This window comes from Rhinichthys klamathensis, unplaced genomic scaffold, assembly GCF_029890125.1.
Source record: "Rhinichthys klamathensis goyatoka isolate OS25496 unplaced genomic scaffold, OSU_Roscu_1.1 h1tg000117l_1, whole genome shotgun sequence".
NCBI lineage: Eukaryota > Metazoa > Chordata > Actinopteri > Cypriniformes > Leuciscidae > Rhinichthys > Rhinichthys klamathensis.
Window position 1 is genome coordinate 133,016 of NW_026606654.1, and position 17,932 is coordinate 150,947.

General features: G+C 37.1%; 2 protein-coding genes across 3 annotated transcripts; both read left to right on the top strand.

Annotated features, from left to right (window-relative positions):
• Positions 1-5,545, top strand: nt5c1ab (5'-nucleotidase, cytosolic IAb). 2 transcript variants are annotated; one of them, XM_056255045.1, is made up of 6 exons: positions 1-184; positions 1,534-1,701; positions 1,857-1,986; positions 3,277-3,399; positions 3,479-3,663; positions 4,931-5,542. In XM_056255045.1, the coding sequence occupies exons 1-6, from the start codon at positions 101-103 to the stop codon at positions 5,309-5,311; spliced, it is 1,071 nt and encodes a 356-aa protein (XP_056111020.1). In that variant the 5' UTR covers positions 1-100; the 3' UTR covers positions 5,312-5,542. The 2 variants fall into 2 exon arrangements, with proteins under 2 accessions (XP_056111020.1, XP_056111021.1); XM_056255046.1 differs by lacking the exon at positions 1-184 and adding an exon at positions 423-494 and having other exon boundaries at positions 4,931-5,545.
• A 1,362-nt stretch (positions 5,546-6,907) lies between these two features.
• Positions 6,908-17,544, top strand: si:dkey-21a6.5 (laminin subunit gamma-1). Its single transcript, XM_056255048.1, has 9 exons — positions 6,908-7,290; positions 11,585-11,728; positions 11,809-11,947; positions 12,042-12,130; positions 12,495-12,558; positions 13,130-13,218; positions 13,440-13,552; positions 13,771-13,927; positions 16,880-17,544. Exons 1-9 carry the CDS (start codon positions 7,242-7,244, stop codon positions 17,035-17,037), a joined length of 1,002 nt encoding a protein of 333 aa, XP_056111023.1. The 5' UTR covers positions 6,908-7,241; the 3' UTR covers positions 17,038-17,544.
• Positions 17,545-17,932: the final 388 nt, after the last annotated feature.

Genomic DNA, 17,932 nt, shown 5'->3' on the forward strand with positions numbered 1-17,932 from the left:
ATGAAAGCAGCGTCTCCCACATCTATATCAGTGTGTGCTCATTTGATTGCTGTCAGGAGGGGATGTGACTGCTCAGTGTGTGTGTGTGTGGGTGTTTGTCATGAATAATCCACTAATGAAAGAGATGCAGACTTTTTGGGAGAGGAAGGAGAACCAATCGAGCCCTAGCAAGAAACCTAAACCGGTGAGTCTGTATTAAAGTTCCTTATTATAATATACCAACATAGCACCTATAGTCGTGACGGAAAACATTGTTTTGAGCTCACCAGAGTAATCTGCATTTGATAATGCCTCTAAAAATACACGCGCGCCTGCAGCGAGACATTAACCAGACGCGCGCGCGGACACGATGGCGCGAGCACGTTTGCTGCAGTGATGCCATTGAGGAAAACAGTGAAATGGGAGGAAAACAAAGCCTGTATCAACAAACAAAATAGCAAGGCAGATAACAGAAGGGGACTATGATCCGAGATAAAATCGTAACGCAGAGTTTGGTAGGAGCCATTGAAAAGGCGATATGAACAAACGCTTAGGACCAGTTGCTTTAATACTGGACGTGATTTGATTACTGTTGCGACAACGCAGATTACGCAGCGATTGACGGCGAAAAAAGTTTATTTTGAAGACATTTTTAAGTCACTTGTTGGTATTATTGCAATGAACAACAATTAATTTGTTTATTTATTTCCACAGAGTCGTGTGGAAAGTTATTTATTTATTTAACATCAATAAGACCATAAAATTGCCAGTAACATTACATGTTATTAACATGTAATTTTGTTACTGGCAATTGTATGGTCTTATTGCAATTTATTTATTTATTTCAATAACATTTGATGTTGACGGCAATTTTGGTTAGGCTACTTAATTTATTAGTTTGTTCGTGTAAATAAAATTTTAATATCTATCTGCCTTTCTAACAACAAGACATTTTTGGTTTTATTGCACTGTTATTTATTTATTGAAAAAACATTTGATGTTAATACGAATTGTTTGGTCTTTATTTGTATGTTTGTTTGTTTCTGTCAAAGAACTGATTATTCAGTTTATTAAGTTTATTAAGTACTGAACTATTCAGTACTTATATCGAAACTGGTTATTGACATTTTTCGCCTTTCTGGACTGCTATTTATTATTTTTGATGTTGTTAATGGGAGTTTTTGGTCTTATTGCAGTTTTATTTATTTAACATTTGATGTTGTTAATGGTAACTGTTTGGTCTTTGTTCATTTTTTATATCTGTTTGTCTAAAAACATCCAAAATTAGTTATTGACTTTTTGTCTGCATGATATTTATTTATTTATTTATTATATGAACAATTTATGGTCTTATTGCACATCATCCATCTATCCATCCATTCCATATACGTTTGAAATTGGTTGTTGACAATGTTGTCTTTATTGCATCAGCTGTAAATGGATAGGCTAATTTATTTATTTATTGCAAAGTTTGAAATCTATTTGAAATAACACTCAAATAGTAATCAAAAATGTGTGTCCTTCTTTCAATAACGCAATATTATGTTTATTCAGCCAAAGCCTCAGAATGCCATCACTATTGCGGTGTCCTCCCGCGCCCTCTTCAATATGGATCAGGAGCAGGACATTTATGAGCAACAGGGAATGGAGGATTACCTGAACTATCAGATCCAACATGAGAACGAGCCATTCACACCCGGACCTGCTTTCCCCTTCGTTAAGGTCAAAACACACAAGCTATGATATCAGTAATGAGAAAAACTATGACTCCATTTAAAATGATCTCAAATTAAAGAAGAAAATGACTGAATTCTCCCTCTGTCCAACAGTGCCATGGATAGAAGGAATTAGTGAAATGCTTTTTCTGTCCTGTGTAGGCGGTGGAGGCAGTGAATGCTCGACTCAGGGATCTGTATCCAGACAGTGAAGAGCTCTTTGATGTGGTTCTGATGACCAGCAATCATGCTCATGTGGGACTTCGGCTCATAAACTCAATTAATCATCACCGTAGGTCAAAAGATCTTTGACTGACTGCTTTTCACTGGATAAACATCAGGAAGTTGTGTCCCTTTGAAACATGGCAAACTAATATGTTTTAATGCCATGGACCCTCAAATATGAGGACACGAGACTCCATTCCTGATGTATAAAAGCAGCTATTTATTTTCATACATAATGGCCCATTTGTACAGTGAGAAAATATTAACACAGTTTCTTCCAAAATTAAACAATTGGCTTTTATATCGTCAATTATTAAAATATTTGGAAACACTTACAATAAGATTTAATTTATGATCTTTAGATAAGATGAACAATACTTCTACAGCATTTATTAAGTTAACTTCAACATTTACTAATACATTTTTAAAATAAAATGCTATATCTGTTAACATTAATTAACACACTGTGAATTAACATGAACAAACAATACACAATTGTATTTTTATTAACTATCGTTAACAAATGCTGTAAAAACATATTTTAGTTTGTTTTAACTAATGCATTATTAACTAATGTAAACAAATGACACCTTATTGTATATTGTAATAATTTGTATTACTTAATGACAATATAAAAGTTAATTATTAAATGTTTATAATATAATATTTGTATTAAGTTGATAGCGTATATGTACTTTTTAAAATAAAATAATGCAGATTTATTTCTTTAAAGCTATATATATAATAAAATAACTGCAATTAATCTAAAGACTGATTTTATAGAGTCTTTAGAAAGCAGAATGAAACTGTGCTATTACGAAAATGGGTAAATATGTTAAAATTAGTACATTAAATCCACCCAAAAATGAAAATTCTGTCATCATTTTCTCTCCTGTATGATTTGTGGAACATAAAATAAGATATTTTGAAGAATGTTTTGGTAACCAAACATTTTCGATTCCCATTTAGTTCCATTATGTGGGGGAAAAATACAATGGAGGTCTGTGGCGACCGAAATTCTGTTGTTCCCTACATTCTTCAAAAAAAAGTCATGCAGGTTTGGAATGACATGGGGGTGAATAATTATAACCATGACATAATTTTCAATTTTGGATGAACCATCCAAAAACCATCCAAGTGCACATATTACATTTGACATCCTTTAAAGAGCTTTTTAGTGCAACTACAGTTACAGTATGCTTCCCTACAGATGCTGAATTCATGCCTTACTGAGCGCATTGCAGTGAAAAAAATATTGTGTTGAGGTTTCTTTTTAAGTGCACTTAAGTTTGGAGGTAGTCCTCTCTATAATTATGTAAACGTGTAAATAATGTCTTGTGTTGTCTGTTATTTCCAGAGCTGTTTATAGAGCGCTTTTGCATGACTGGAGGCAACAGCCCTATTGGCTATCTGAAAGCGTACCACACCAACCTTTATCTGTCAGCGGATTCACTGAAAGTTAGAGAAGCCATTGAAGAGGGTGAGTGGAGTGTTCGGCGATTAACGGTAGAATCATAAGTATACTAATATTGTTTTAATGTGAATTTTTTTTTTGTTAGGAATTGCAGCAGCTACAGTATTCTCACAAGGAAAAACCACAGAGGTGTCGGAGACTCAGCTGCGCGTGGCCTTTGATGGAGATGCCGTTCTCTTCTCGGATGAGTCGGAGAGAATTTACAAAGCCCACGGACTGGACAAGTTTTTTGAACACGAGAAAGCCCATGAAAATAAACCTCTTGATCATGTATGTTCAATTTAAATGTAATAGCAGTGCAATATAACATGGCGTGAATTCTTAAATTGCAGGAAACGTCATTCACATATTGGATCATCAAATGGAGTTCTCAACATTTCAAGTATTTTTCACAAGAAAGCAAGGATTATTATACTTGTGTGACTAGGGTTGTCCAACACACAATCGGTTCCAGTCGGTACTAAAAAAAGCTGACGTTACTAGCATTTCCGCAGTACCAGGTACGTCTGCTGATAGGCTGCTTTAGAAAACGTTCAAACAAAAATGAACGACAGCATTCGGAGTGCCAGAGGTTTCTATTTAGCATGTTTTACAAGCGCTAAGCATTGTAGCCAATCACAATCCTATCTGTTGAGCGCGTGAACTCAATGGCCTGTCAGAGGTGCTAGGCAGTAAGTTAGCCTGAATCCGCTTAACGCTGCTGAAAACGCACAAGGTTTTGTTTTGTTTAACGTGAGCTGCACGGTTGCGTATCCTTTAATTATAACCAACAAAGTGTAAACGTGATGTAAATAAGAGATTCACTGTACAATACAGAATTTTATTATAACGTGAATTTTTGCGCAACTGCAGAATTCAGCGAGCTTTGCTTGCGCTTTAGAGATTGACAGTCTTGTGGTACATTTACAGAACAATGATGTACTAAAAACGGAAAAGTTTTTCCTTTTGCGTTTTTCGCATACAGACGACAATGTTATCAAAACGATTCCCCGTTCACACGGCTCTGCGAAAACTATTAAAAATGCAGTATTCTGCTGCCAGGCCAGTAGTTGGCGATGTCACTTTGTAAAGAAACACTGAACATGTAAAACCTATGCGCATGATGTCACCACTTTCACAAATTTGTGTTTTAGTAGTTTACACGGAGACGAAAACGGTATTGTTTTAAAAAATGTGCACTTTAACCGGTTTTCAAAGTTCAGTTTTTAGTTGAAAATGGCGTTGTGTAAACTGCCCCTAATTGCTTATAAAGGGAGGGCTCTTCTCTTGCTTTCTGTTTATGACCCATTCACAGTCTGAATATGTTCAGTTTTTCATAGTAGCTCCTGGAGTTTCTGGATTGACAATTTAAATGCGCGATTGGATCGGAAACTGCGATGATTGACACTGTTAACCAACAGACGGGTACCATTCAACAGTTTATGCTCTGGCACCAAGAACCGTGTAATTTTACTGGTATTGGTACCGACTACTGATATTTTGGTACCGTGACGTGACGACCCTACTTGTGACAGAAATTATCTTTTTTTTTTCCTAGGGACCACTTAAAGGGTTCCTGGAAGCTCTGGGGAGACTGCAACAGAAATTCTATGCCAAAGGCCAGCGCTTGGATTGTCCCATCCGCACCTATTTGGTCACAGCTCGCAGTGCAGCCAGTTCAGGCACCCGGGCCCTCAAGACGCTGCGTTCATGGGGCCTGGAGACAGACGAGGCTCTCTTCCTAGCAGGAGCCCCTAAAGGCCCCATGCTGGAAAAGATCAGACCTCACATCTTCTTCGATGATCAAATGTTCCACGTGGAGGGAGCGGCAGAACTGGGAACTGTGGCAGCTCATGTTCCCTATGGAATTGCCCAGAGGTTTCCATCAAAGACAGGGAAGGAAGTAAAAAAAGACTTCTCAGCCAAGCAGCTAGTGTGAATACTGGTCTATCAAGTGCTTCATTTAAGCAAAGCCTTTAATATTTTTACATTTTTCTTTGTAATTGGTCAAATTGCTAAGAGTTGTGCTTTTCCATCTTCCAAAAATGGACCAGTTTGTCCATGACAGACCATCTGCATAGTTCTGAGGTTGTTCACTTGCATGTAGCAAGCCATACATAAACAGAGAAAGAAACGGTTATTGGATATAAGTGGTATTTTACCGTTTTCTGTTCTTAATATGTAAAAGTGCTATTCAATTTATTATGCCACAGTGTAACTTATCTGAAGCTAAAATGCACTAAATGCTGTGTTGGATATTATAAATATCACCTTTAACACTTCTATCCATACATATTTTCGGCTGTTATATTGCAATCGCCATGTTTTGAATGACCAAAGGGCTGTTACTCTGTATTTAGCCTCTATCCGTTATGCAGTGTTTTGATTCTTCAGTGTTATCATGTACAAATTTGGCTTAGTTTTTGCTGTTTATTGTTATCTCTACACAGTGTGGTGATAACATGTGTTAGCCTACTCAGGGCATGCTCAAGTCAATGTTTGCACTGAATCCCATAATAAACAGTGAAGAGGAAATTTATATGTTGAAAAAAAAAGACGATGTTTATTTCTCTCCGTTCAGAATATTTAACCCCTTAACTGCCACGGGCTTGTTAGCGGGATGCTTGGCTCTCTTTTATTTATTGCCTTTATCACATATTTTAGTTATCATAAATTAGGTAGGCTATAGCTATCATTCGAAAGCTTAACTCAAAATTCCTCTGGTGAAAACAGTTTTGAAATCGGACATTGCATTACCATGTAAACGGTACTTTAAAACCTTAGCGGGCTCCTCCCCCTATAGTGCGCAGCGTCATAGGCCCTACAACATTTATTTGAACTATTTTACAATCCAAAATGTTTCTAATCTTGACAAAACGCATATAGTTGGAAAGGTCTGAGACTCAATGTTGTATATTTGGCGACTGTTTGTGATAGAAGAGATATTGTGACAGAAATTAATTCATCAGTGGAGAACACGTCCAAAAAAAAAAAAAAAAATCTATGTAAAGTGTGTGACGCTCGGTGGCTATTTTTGGTAGCCTATAGCGCAGAAACTAAATTTCATATGAACTTCCATTTTTGCGATATCAACTTCAAATTTGGAACACAACGGCAGATAATAAACAAGAATGCAGCCCTTTACCCTGCTGGGGAAAAAAATGCTAAAAGCCAGCCAAGGGTTTAGCTGGTCCTTTGGTCACCCAGCTTTGATAATGTTCTACACTTGTGTAAAGCAAAAAGTGTCGAAAATATAGACATTTCCGTATTTCTTTCCTCCTTCAAATTTGAGGGCAATAGGCAATACAAATATCACTTTCCATATTTGTAAAAATGTTTACAGTATATATATATATATATATATATATATATATATATATATATATATATATATATATATATATATATAATATAATATAATATATATATATATACGATTCAAAATCTCTCAGTATTTTGCCGTACTGTTACCATGGTAACTTTAAGGTCCTGTTTTAAGGGCGGGACTTCAAAACAATCTGAGAAACTCTGTTGGACTTTTAACCGATGCTTTTAACTCGCGTCCTGCTGGTTAATGTTTCACCTACTTTAAATATTACGACTAACTTCTGGGTCGTGCTAAGTTTAGTTCATGTATATAGGAGGTTTGTATATATAAAATAGTAAGGTAATAACAAGTACGCAGTCTGTGTTTAGGAATGTGATCACATGATTAGTGTCATATGACTTTGATGAGAGAGGGAATGAGAGCGAGAGAAGAAATCTGAATTAGTTCCCAATATTACACTCTTTTGCTAATGCTGTCGTCTACCGTGATGAATGCAGATGGATAAACAGATGTGGGGACTCTTGAAGTAAATCGCTGGATCATGGAGCGTTTGGGGGTTTTGCCTGTTCTCGTCACCGCTTGTGTTTTGGGTGAGTTTCCAAATCAACAGAACATCTGAGACTTTTAAAATGCTGTCATAACGCATTTTATTATTTAGATAATATTTTAAAACATACAATAGGATATTTAAATTGTTTCTCTTGTTGAACGCCAGCACATTTCGCTTTGTGAATGTTTGATTATTGTTTATTGATTATTATTGAATGTCAGATATTCTCTCTGTATCTAGTTACTAGTTGACAACATGTCCCCACCCAATATTCTATCTATCTATCTATCTATCTATCTATCTATCTATCTATCTATCTATCTATCTATCTATCTATCTATCTATCTATCTATCTATCTATCTATCTATCTATCTATCTATCTATCTATCTATTTTATTAACCTAATGTTTAATATTTATATCAGGAAAAATAGATATACGTGTGTAAAGGGGAATCATGTTTGGGTCTTGACCTTTTAAAAATAATTTTACACCATTTTTACATATTGCAACAAATTAACCAGAGGTTTCACCATTTTTAACTTTTGTAAATAAATTTACCAGAGGTGGTGGAGTATCAGTTTTTCAATAGAGACAACTTTAGTTTGAGGGGTTTTACTAACAACATTCTTTGTGAAATCTAACAAGCCTTAAAGGAACACTCCGACTTTTTGGGACTTTAGTCTATTCACCTTATCCCCCAGAGTTAGAAAAGTCCATACATACCTTTTTCATCTCCGTGCGTGCTATAAGTCTGTTTGACGCACCCACCGCTAGCCTAGCTTAGCACAAAGACTGGATGTAAATGGTTGCAGCTAGCATACTAATCCAAATAAGTGACAAAATAACGCAAACATTTTTCTATTTACATGTTGTGATTTGTATAGTCACAGAGTGTACAAAAAACAAAGTCACATGAGACACAGACATATTTTAACCGTATAAATACTGGGAACTATATTCTCTGAAGGCGACTATATTCTCTGAAGGCGAAGCACTGCTGCTTGGGCGGAGTGATAACCGCAGCACCTGAGACCGCGCCGTGGTGAGGAGCAGAGAGCGCGTCTCAGGTGCTGCGGTTATCACTCCGCCCAAGTAGCAGTGCTTCGCCTTCAAAGAATATAGTTCCCAGTATTTATACGGTTAAAATATGTCTGTGTCTCATGTGACTTCGTTTTTTGTACACTCCGTGACTATACAAATCACAACATGTAAATAGGAAAATGTTTGCGCTATTTTGTCACTTATTTGGATTAGTATGCTAGCTGCAACCATTTACATCCAGTCTTTGTGCTAAGCTAGGCTAGCGGTGGGTGCGTCAGATGGAGTACAGCACGCACGGAGATGAAAAAGGTATGTATGAACTTATCTAACACTGGGGGATAAGGTGAATAGGCTAAAGTTTCAAAAAGTCGGAGTGTTCCTTTAACCTAACAATATGTCCAAATGTTTTGGCCAAAATCTATAACTCTGCTGTATAGTAAACAAAGACTGTACTTGGTTTATTGGCATTATGGCATGCAGTGACGTCAGGTTTCTGTAGTGTGACATTTTTATGTTTTTATGACCCCTGATTCATTCATTTGTGATGTCTATGTGATTTGTCAACCTCTTCATTTGTGTATTTTAAAGAATGTGTTAAAATAAGAATGTGTTCAAATGAGCTGAAAACTATCATAACATGTCAGTAAGAGTCAAGTAAAACATGTTTTTCAGAGTCGTAAAGGCTTGGAAAAGAACAAACAGAGAATTGGTTCCTGGGTCCCTCACTTAGTATTTCTGGAGTGAAATCAAGTCATATGACCGGCGTCACCTCAGAATAATTGTGTTTCTTCAGTGGGAGCTTGTGTCGCTGAGGGTGACCGGCCTCATGGCTAATATGATTACGCTCACAATAAGGACTCTGTTTGCCTTTTTGCTGATGGTTAACTAGCATGTTGTCGTGTCATTTACAGTATGTACCAACAGACAATAAAAAAAACACACACACACACAGTCGAAGGAATGTGAGCGTGATTCATGTTATGCCGTTACAATAAACCTTTAAACCAACCTTGTCAAAAGGTTGAGCAGTATTGAGCCGAAATAAGCCAGAAATAATGTATTATAACTTTTATTGTGCTTTATAAGATATAGTATACTTAAAGGGTTAGTTCATCCAAAAATTATGTCATTAATTACTCACCCTCATGTCGTTCCAAACCCGTAAGACTTCTTTCATCTTCGGAACACAAATGGAGATATTATTGATGAAATCTGAGAGATTTCTGTCCCTCCATTGACAGTGTCCGTCAATACCACTTTCAAGCCCCAGAAAGTAGAGTTGCACGATTGCAATTTTCTTGGCCGATTCTGATTATTTTGTAATTGTGACCAGCCAATTCAGTTTTTTGCAGATTCCGATTTTCTTTCAAAGAACTATAATTGACAGCATATACAAACAGAATTCTACTTTTCTTCAATGCCAAATGCTTTTTACCAAGTAAAAAGTCAGTAATAAAATAAGAACAAATAAACAAATTGCAAACAACAGCACAAATAAATGCAATAGAATAAAGAGAGGTATGAAATAAACACGGCTTTAAGTTTTTCAGGTGGGTATACAGTATATTGCAGGTAAGAAATATTACAGAAATTAAATAAAGTAAGCAAATGTAAAAAATGACACTGGATAGTTTTCATTGTAAAAATTAAATGCAGATTAATGCTTACAATTACGGTTACAAAAATTATTCAGTCAAGACCAGAGAGTGATTTCTATTTGTTTGTTTTTTTCTTTGATTAAAGGTGCTCTATGTAACTTTTAGCGGCCTCTAGTGGTGATGTTTCAGATTGCAACCAAATTTTACAAGAGCGCTCGTGCTCGAACTCATAGACAATACCGTCTATTACGCAAATATCTCGGCGAATACTAGACGGATTCGGCGAGCACCGAGCTCGTTGGGACCATCTAGTCGAGCTGAAAAGAACCATATAAGTTCCATAGTTTTTGGTGGTGTTTTCGCGGAGATATTAGCAGAAAACCATCGGGCGCGCTGCAAAATTGCGGACGCCGGTGACGTCACGATCTCAGAAGAAAATCGCTCGTATCTCTGGAACGCAAAGACCCAGAGAGCTCAAATTCGGGGGAGGAGGTCCCAGGGGAACCCTTGCCCGAACACTAGAGTGGCGGGCCTCGGGGATGCCCCCTACCTGATCGCCGTTCGCTGGGACCCCCGATTTCGAACGGCTATAACTCGGGGAGCCGGGCGAGTTGGACCTCGGGGGTGGGCTCGTTCGAAAGGCCCCGTCCAGCACTACGAACGATTAGAGTCTTGGGAATATTGATCAAAGATTGACTGAGATATAAGCCGAAAAACGTGCGCCTTTAACCGGACGTAACTCCCTGACCGTCTACAATAGACTGTATATAAGGAGAGAGGATCGGGAGCGCGCATGCACGTCACATCCGTTGGATTTCGCGGTAAATCCGACCCGGAGACTTCACATAGAAATAGGAATACTGGCCTTCAGAGGTAATAGCAAAACTCAACAAGTGGATCATTTTAATGTGTGATTACAACCCCTTCACACACAGGCAATAAAAAAAAGGATTCATTTTAGTAAAAAAGTTACATAGAGCACCTTTAACATGAGAGACTGCAAAGTTTTTGATTAACATGTCAGACAGAGGTATGGAAATACATACGTTAAAAGGTGTTGAAGATTTTATTATTTAGAAAACAAGTAATTTAGCCTTATAAGAATACACAATTATTTATTGTATGAGTCCTCTAGAAGGACTCTATGTGTCTTTGAAAGCTGCAAGACCTTCTGTAAAAAGACCGTGAATGTCAATTCTATTCTGAGAAGTCACATGGTACAAAACCTTCACCCAAACCTATCTATAAGTGTATGACCATCTTTGGAAAAGGATGTATGTATATATGTGAGAAGCTGGGCACGGATGAGGAGTGATCGCCTGCAGGAGGAAGGGATCTCCTGCTGGAGGGAGTGATCCCCTGCAGGAGATGCTCGGCTTTGTTTGTTAATAAAGTCTAATATTTCTGGCATCAAAGATCTATGCGAAGTTATTTTACAGAACAATTGAAACCACTTCATAGGCAGGTGGGACATCGTATAATTTTATGATCCTACTCCTTCCACAGATGATGTATATACAAATGAACACATTTATACCACTTAACTTAGTGATTGCTATCAGGATGAGAAGAAACTGAAACTGTTTCTGGAACAAATCGCTTACCCTGCCTTTAAAATAATTGAATTGTGCTTTTAAGACCATTCTGTCATATGATTTATTTGAAGGCAGTTTTTGGTCTGTCGTTGTGTAGGAGTGGTGATGAGTCAGACAACACTCAGTCCTGCTGTGACGATCACCACAGTCAGTGCAAACGTGACCACTGCGTCTCCCAGCTGCTCCTCGCTCAACACCTCCTCCTGCACGGCCTGCGCCCCTGGCTCTTATTACGATAACGGTGGGCTCATGTGCATTCAATGCTGATTTAAAGTGTTCCACACATGTTGAAGCTGACACTTTCTCTGTCTGTGTCCTCAGAAACTCTGCTGTGTTCTTGCTGTCCTGATGTGGGCCTGTGTGTGTTACCCGGAGCCTGTCTTCTCTGTGTGCAGGGCTTCTATCAGCCTCTCGCAGGACAGCAGGGTTGTCTGCCTTGCTCATCTGGGTTTTACAGCAAGTGAGAGGAGAAAGTATTACGTCGCTTATGTTTATTCAAAGCATAAGCATTCTTTCCATGCCAAGGCTCTAATCATTTTTTTTCTCTCCATTAGTTCCACAGGAAGCCCCGTCTGCCAGGCATGTCCTACTGGTTCCTACAGCAATAACACCGGCTCCGTCTCCTGCAGGGCCTGCGCACCAGGTAACAAGTGATGTGTTCATTTATTATTTGCTTTTCTATATAAATCAATTATCATATAGAGGGGTGGAGAAAAAAACAGATACTACATACAACTACTACAGATACTACATATCGAAATATAAAGGGAAAACATGTTATCTATAATATATTTTATGTTTTGTTTTTGTTATTATATAAAATATATATTTATTATTTAATACAAATTCTAAATTCGAATGTCTTAAATAAGATATGGGCAGATAATATATTTTTCTGCTTATAATACATGTATGAGACATTAAATGTAATCTGAAATTTCACACATTTATTAAGCATTTAATAAAAATGGAAAGAGCTAAAGTTTTTTCTTTCTTTATTGGTTAAGGTTTCTACACATCTTTGCAAAATTCAACATTGTGTAACCCATGTCCACAAGGCACGTACTGCAAGTAAGTTCCCTTTTTGAACATTGCACCATAAAATGTATGTCTCAAGCTTTAAGTAATATATATATAAACTGCCCATCCCCCCAAAAAAGCACTGTTTGGATTTAAATAGGCAAACACTTATGAGTCTATGGTTGGATCATTATTGCAGTGATTATTATGTTTCTAGCATGTTATATGTTTGGTAACAGTTCTTCTAACCCTAATTGATGGAGTGTGTAGCTTTTCATTTCTTAAACAGCCATGTAGGAAGACACATCATTTTCCATTGATGCAAAATGGCCATTTTCCAGGATGACAATGGAAAGATTCATCAGACTCAGATTGTGAAAGAATGGTTGTGAAGAATCATGAAGAATCATTTTCACACATGAATCGGCTCCTCTGAGTCAATTCATTGAAAGTCTTTGGGATGTGCTGGAGGAAACTTTACAGAGCGCTGGACTCTTGCATTATCAATACAAGATCTTGACCAAAAATGGATGCACCTTTTGATGGAAATAAATGTTGTGCCATGAGATGGTTATAGTTTGTTGTTCATTGTTACAGTTCTCCCCTTCTCCCGTTCTGATAGTTCCTCCAGTTGTACCCAATGCCGGATCTGTCCTGCAGGCTCAGAGGCTCTACAGATCGCTGCCAAAGACTGTACGCCCTGTCGTCCAGGTATCTTCTTTTAGCCTTGTTGTTTACTAAAATTATATGAAAGCTTTAGTGATATTACATTTTGGAGATGGGTCATCCGCATGACAAAAGCTACCCGGAAAACATGATGAAATCAGTTTTGGCGTAGATCAGTACATGAATAAAGGTCTTTGTTGAACAAGTAAATCAGTATTTCCCCAGTACACTTATGAAACTCGAATGATGTCAATATTTTATGACAGGAATGCACAAGGCTTCCCATCAAATCATGTGTCAGATTTGCAGCAGTGGTTTCTATCAGGTCCGCCGGGGCCAGGAGAACTGTGACCTGTGTCCTGAAAACCATTACTGCCCTGTGAGTGATTACTTCCTCAAACACACACACACACACACACACATACACACACAATCTTTACTGTTACCAATGGACTTGTTCCTCTTGCTTGAACACAAAGTTTTTACTGTAGAGACTGTAGTTTTGACTTCCTTGTTTATCTAAGAAAATGACCAACATAAAATATGTGTCATTATTATATGTTATGTAATACATGTGCCTCTGTCTATATGCTCCAGAGTCCCGATGTAAATCCGATCGAATGTCCCACTGATGCGTTCTGTCCCGAGGGCAGCACGGCCCCTGGTTACTGCATGGAGACCTTCTTCAGAAAGGTTGGGGAGACGTGTGAACTTGCTCCTGTTACCATTGCACTGCTTGTTATTGGAGGAGGAGGTATGAACGGATCTCAATTGAACTTTTGTTCCCCAACCAAAATATGCAAAATGTCTATTTCAGTTTTTCTGCTAAGTTCCACCTCCTTGTTTCACATTTACAAAATTTCCATAGAGTTAAAAAAGTCTATTGTCAATAGTGTAGTGATTTTTGAAGCACAGTTCACACAGAAGTCACTTTCAAACCAAGCAGTTTTCTGTTGGTCAATGAAGAAAATCCATTAAAAACTTGAAATCTGCCTAGGGAAATGTCTCACTCACATGCAAAATTCCCTACTGTGTGGATTCCCGTTGAAATGTCTGGGTTTTGCCCATGAAAATTCACCGAACAACCGTAAATGTGACCGCATCTTTACTAGGTCATACAAATTAAAGCTACTTACATTATTATTATATTTCTTAATCGGTCAGGAATAGGATTGGTCCGTAAGATTTTTATGACGATGCTTAGTAGAGCTGCACGATTCATTCCTAAATGACAATGATTCGCATGTCTATGAAAGTATGATCACAGTGAACATTCAAATCTGCGTTGGCGCTGCCGCTGAGACCGAGAGCAGTTGTCATGTATAGATATGAAACGGCTTCACAAACAGTCTTTTGAACATCACAGTATGGTTACAAATATTCAAATGATCACAGAAGTACTGGAATAAAAGGTTATAGTTTGGATAAACACTGATTCCCGCGATGGTAGCATTCAAAACAGACTAAATCACCTTTTGAAAGTAACTTGACTCTTCAAATAGAGACTGTCAATTACATCATTACATCAGTAGGTGGCGAAAAGTGACTGTTAAAACATGTATTAGTCATTGAATCATTCATTCAAGAGATTCGTTCAAAAACGCTGATTAATCCAGTAAAGAAACAAGTGAACTATTTATGCATAAATCATTGAATCATTCAATCTTTAAAGTTCTCAAAGGTAAAAGATACATTTAAGTGGGATTCAACATTTCTAAAGAACAATATTCACTCCCTCAGCACCCCCATTACACACCTAGTTAATTTATCGATAAAGCAATATATTTTTCCAACTCCTTGGAAAAATGCAGTGTTAGTTCCAATTTTCAAGGCAGGGGAACCTACTGATGTAGTTAACTATAGACCCATCAGCATTTTGCCGGTGACATCAAAGATTGCAGAAAAAGTGGTAACTGAGCAGTTACCCGACTTTCTAAATTCTGGACAAACACTTCATCCAATGCAATTTGGTTTTAGAAAAAATTACTCGACCGAAATGGCTACCTGCTATTTTGTTGAAAAAATCAAATCAAAACTAGACAGTGCTTTGCTGGAGGAGCAGTTTTTCTGGATTTAAAAAAAGCTTTCAACACAGTAAATCATAATGTTCTTCTCTCTAAGTTGTCAAATTTAAATTTTTCTGATGCTGCTATGAACTGGATGGAGTCCTATCTTACCATGAGAAGACAAAGTACCAGAGTTGGGAATAAAATGTCATCATTCAGTAACTGTTCTGTTGGCGTCCCTCAAGGCTCAGTCTTAGGCCCTTTGTTATTCAGTCTATATGTTAACGACTTACCGCTAGCATGTCCTCGAGTTGACACCCAAATGTATGCAGATGACACGTCATTCTGGCACATGGAAGAGACAGATACGAAGTGGCAACCAAATTAACAGCAGCAATGATAAAAATTGCCACATGGCTCTCTGAGTCTTGCATGACACTAAACGTCAGTAAAACTGTGTGTATGTATTTTTATATAAGGAAAAATGAAAATCAGCCAGATGTCGTTGTAAATGGGGAAAAAATCCAGATTGTGTCACACTTTAAATATCTGGGAGTTATTCTTGATTCAAAGTTGTCTTTTAAGAAACATATAAAGCAGGTTTGTAATACTGTTAAGTTTAATTTAAGAAATTTTAGACACATTCGTAATCAGTTACCTTTAGATGCTGCCAAATTGTATATGCATTCAATGATTGTCTCACATTTTACATACTGCAAAAACAATACTTGCTCCACTACAAACGCTATATAAACAAACTCTCAAAGTATTAGATAAAAAGCCATCAGGTTATCACTACTGCAATATCATTCAAAAGCATAAACTCTTGACTTTTGAAAATTTGATGTGCTTTGCCAATGTTTGTTTAGTGTACAGAGTAATTAATAATCTGGCTGCGCCCCCATTAGAGGGGTTCATAATATTGCTCTCAGATAGTCGGAGAACAACCAGGGCGACCAGTAGAGGTCACTGTGCCGTACAGCGCAGACGTACTGAGTTTGGCAGATCAGCCTTCTCTAGCAGAGCCTCTAAATACTGGAACTTAGTCCTAAATGAGATTAGAGACATCAGTACATTTACTTGTTTTAAATATAAAGTAAAATTATGGCTAAAATCTATACAATCATGTACCCATTAATCATAAACTCAAAAAACTCATTTTTTTGTCGTATCCTAATATTGTATTGTTGTGTTTATTAATATTGCACTTTTATTTTGTTCTGTTGTTTTGTTTTATTGTGTTTTTTTAAGAATGTGAAACGTTGTTGTCTGAGAGGCAACTTGCGTGATGATGACGTTTTATGGTATATTTTTATGTGTTTGTTGGATTGTTAATTGTATGTCACCTCTTTCCTGCCCAGGGACTACAGATGAAATTTAGCTTGTAGCTAATTTTGGTATGGCTGAGTGTCATACACTGTCCCTGTTAAATACATAAATAAATAAATTCAAACAGTTTTTTAACAATTCATGCAGATTAATTAAACAATTTAAATAGACTGCAGCAATTAACATTTTGTCAGAACCTCTAGTAAACTACATGTTATTTTGTTTAGTTGTCTGATCAGAATCATGGGATAATCATGATCTCTATTTGAAGCAAAAAAATCGTGATTCTCAATTTATCCAGAATCGTGCAGCTCTAGTGCTTAACAGAAGGTCAGTTGTCCCCCTCTTCTAATTCTTCTTCTCCTCTACAGTGGGTCTTCTCTTTATCATCGTTTTGGTTCTGCGGAGGAGAAGAGATAATGACAGTGAGCTGTCCCTCGCCCGTACGCCCCTCTTGCGAAAAGACAGACAACCTGGTCGCTTCTGCGGGATCCCTTGTGATGCGGAGCCTGTTTATGCAGGCTGGTGACATCAGCTCGTACATTTACAGCTGCGCATATTTTGTCTGAATATTTCTATTAGAACTTTTATTGAACTGTTCTAAGCTTAAAAATGGTAAGATACTATTAAATATTTATGAATGGAGACGCACTTTTCTGAATTCCATTTTTAAACCCGTTTACTACTGACTATGTTATGAAGGTACATCTTTAAAGATTTGATTCTGACTGCTTTTCGAGTCTGAAGAGTAAACCATGCAGTATTTTTTGGGGGGTGTTTTCTTTTGTTTAATTTTGCACCAGATATTAAGTTAAGCCATGGCACTGAAAGAATTTTGGACTATGTTGTTGGATTAAGCTTATTTTGTTCACATGTGTTTTTTTTGTTTTGTTGGTACCACTACATTTGACTACCTGGGGTCCTCGAGGTACATTTATATTTCATGTATTTGACATGTGATGTTAGATATTACTTTTTAAAAACAAAATTTCGGCAATTTCCAATGTTGTATTCTGGAATAAACAGCTTTGCACAACTTTATATAAAAGTGTAGTGTCTCTATGCAAGTTTGATGGTTGATTTTTGAAACTTCCCTTCAGAAATCCCCAACCGGTACTTTCATTATCTGACCAGTCATATGACAAAAATAAAGAAAGATTATCAAATCCTCTTCAGAAAGATAGATTTTTTGTTCTTTTGGAATGCTTTATTTCCAACAAATAGCATACAAGGGTAACTTTTATATTACATCAGAAGAACACATCACATGCTTAGCAATACAATAGAAATAACAGAAAAAGGACAAAAAAAGAACAGAGAGGGTACATATCTATCTATATATTTTTGAACATATGAAAATGTTAAATGAAGAGCATATTGCAGTTGTTTTAATTGCTTTGTTATTTTTAGATTTTAAATATCAG

Coding starts and splice junctions, on each gene's coding strand:
- si:dkey-21a6.5 (XM_056255048.1), top strand. CDS start 7,242: ATGGAGCGTTTGGGGGTTTTGCCTGTTCTCGTCACCGCTTGTGTTTTG. Junction 11,729..11,808: donor TGGCTCTTATTACGATAACG/GTGGGCTCATGT, acceptor CTGTGTCCTCAG/AAACTCTGCTGTGTTCTTGC. Junction 11,948..12,041: donor TCATCTGGGTTTTACAGCAA/GTGAGAGGAGAA, acceptor TCTCTCCATTAG/TTCCACAGGAAGCCCCGTCT.
- nt5c1ab (XM_056255045.1), top strand. CDS start 101: ATGAATAATCCACTAATGAAAGAGATGCAGACTTTTTGGGAGAGGAAG. Junction 1,702..1,856: donor CTGCTTTCCCCTTCGTTAAG/GTCAAAACACAC, acceptor TGTCCTGTGTAG/GCGGTGGAGGCAGTGAATGC. Junction 1,987..3,276: donor AAACTCAATTAATCATCACC/GTAGGTCAAAAG, acceptor TGTTATTTCCAG/AGCTGTTTATAGAGCGCTTT.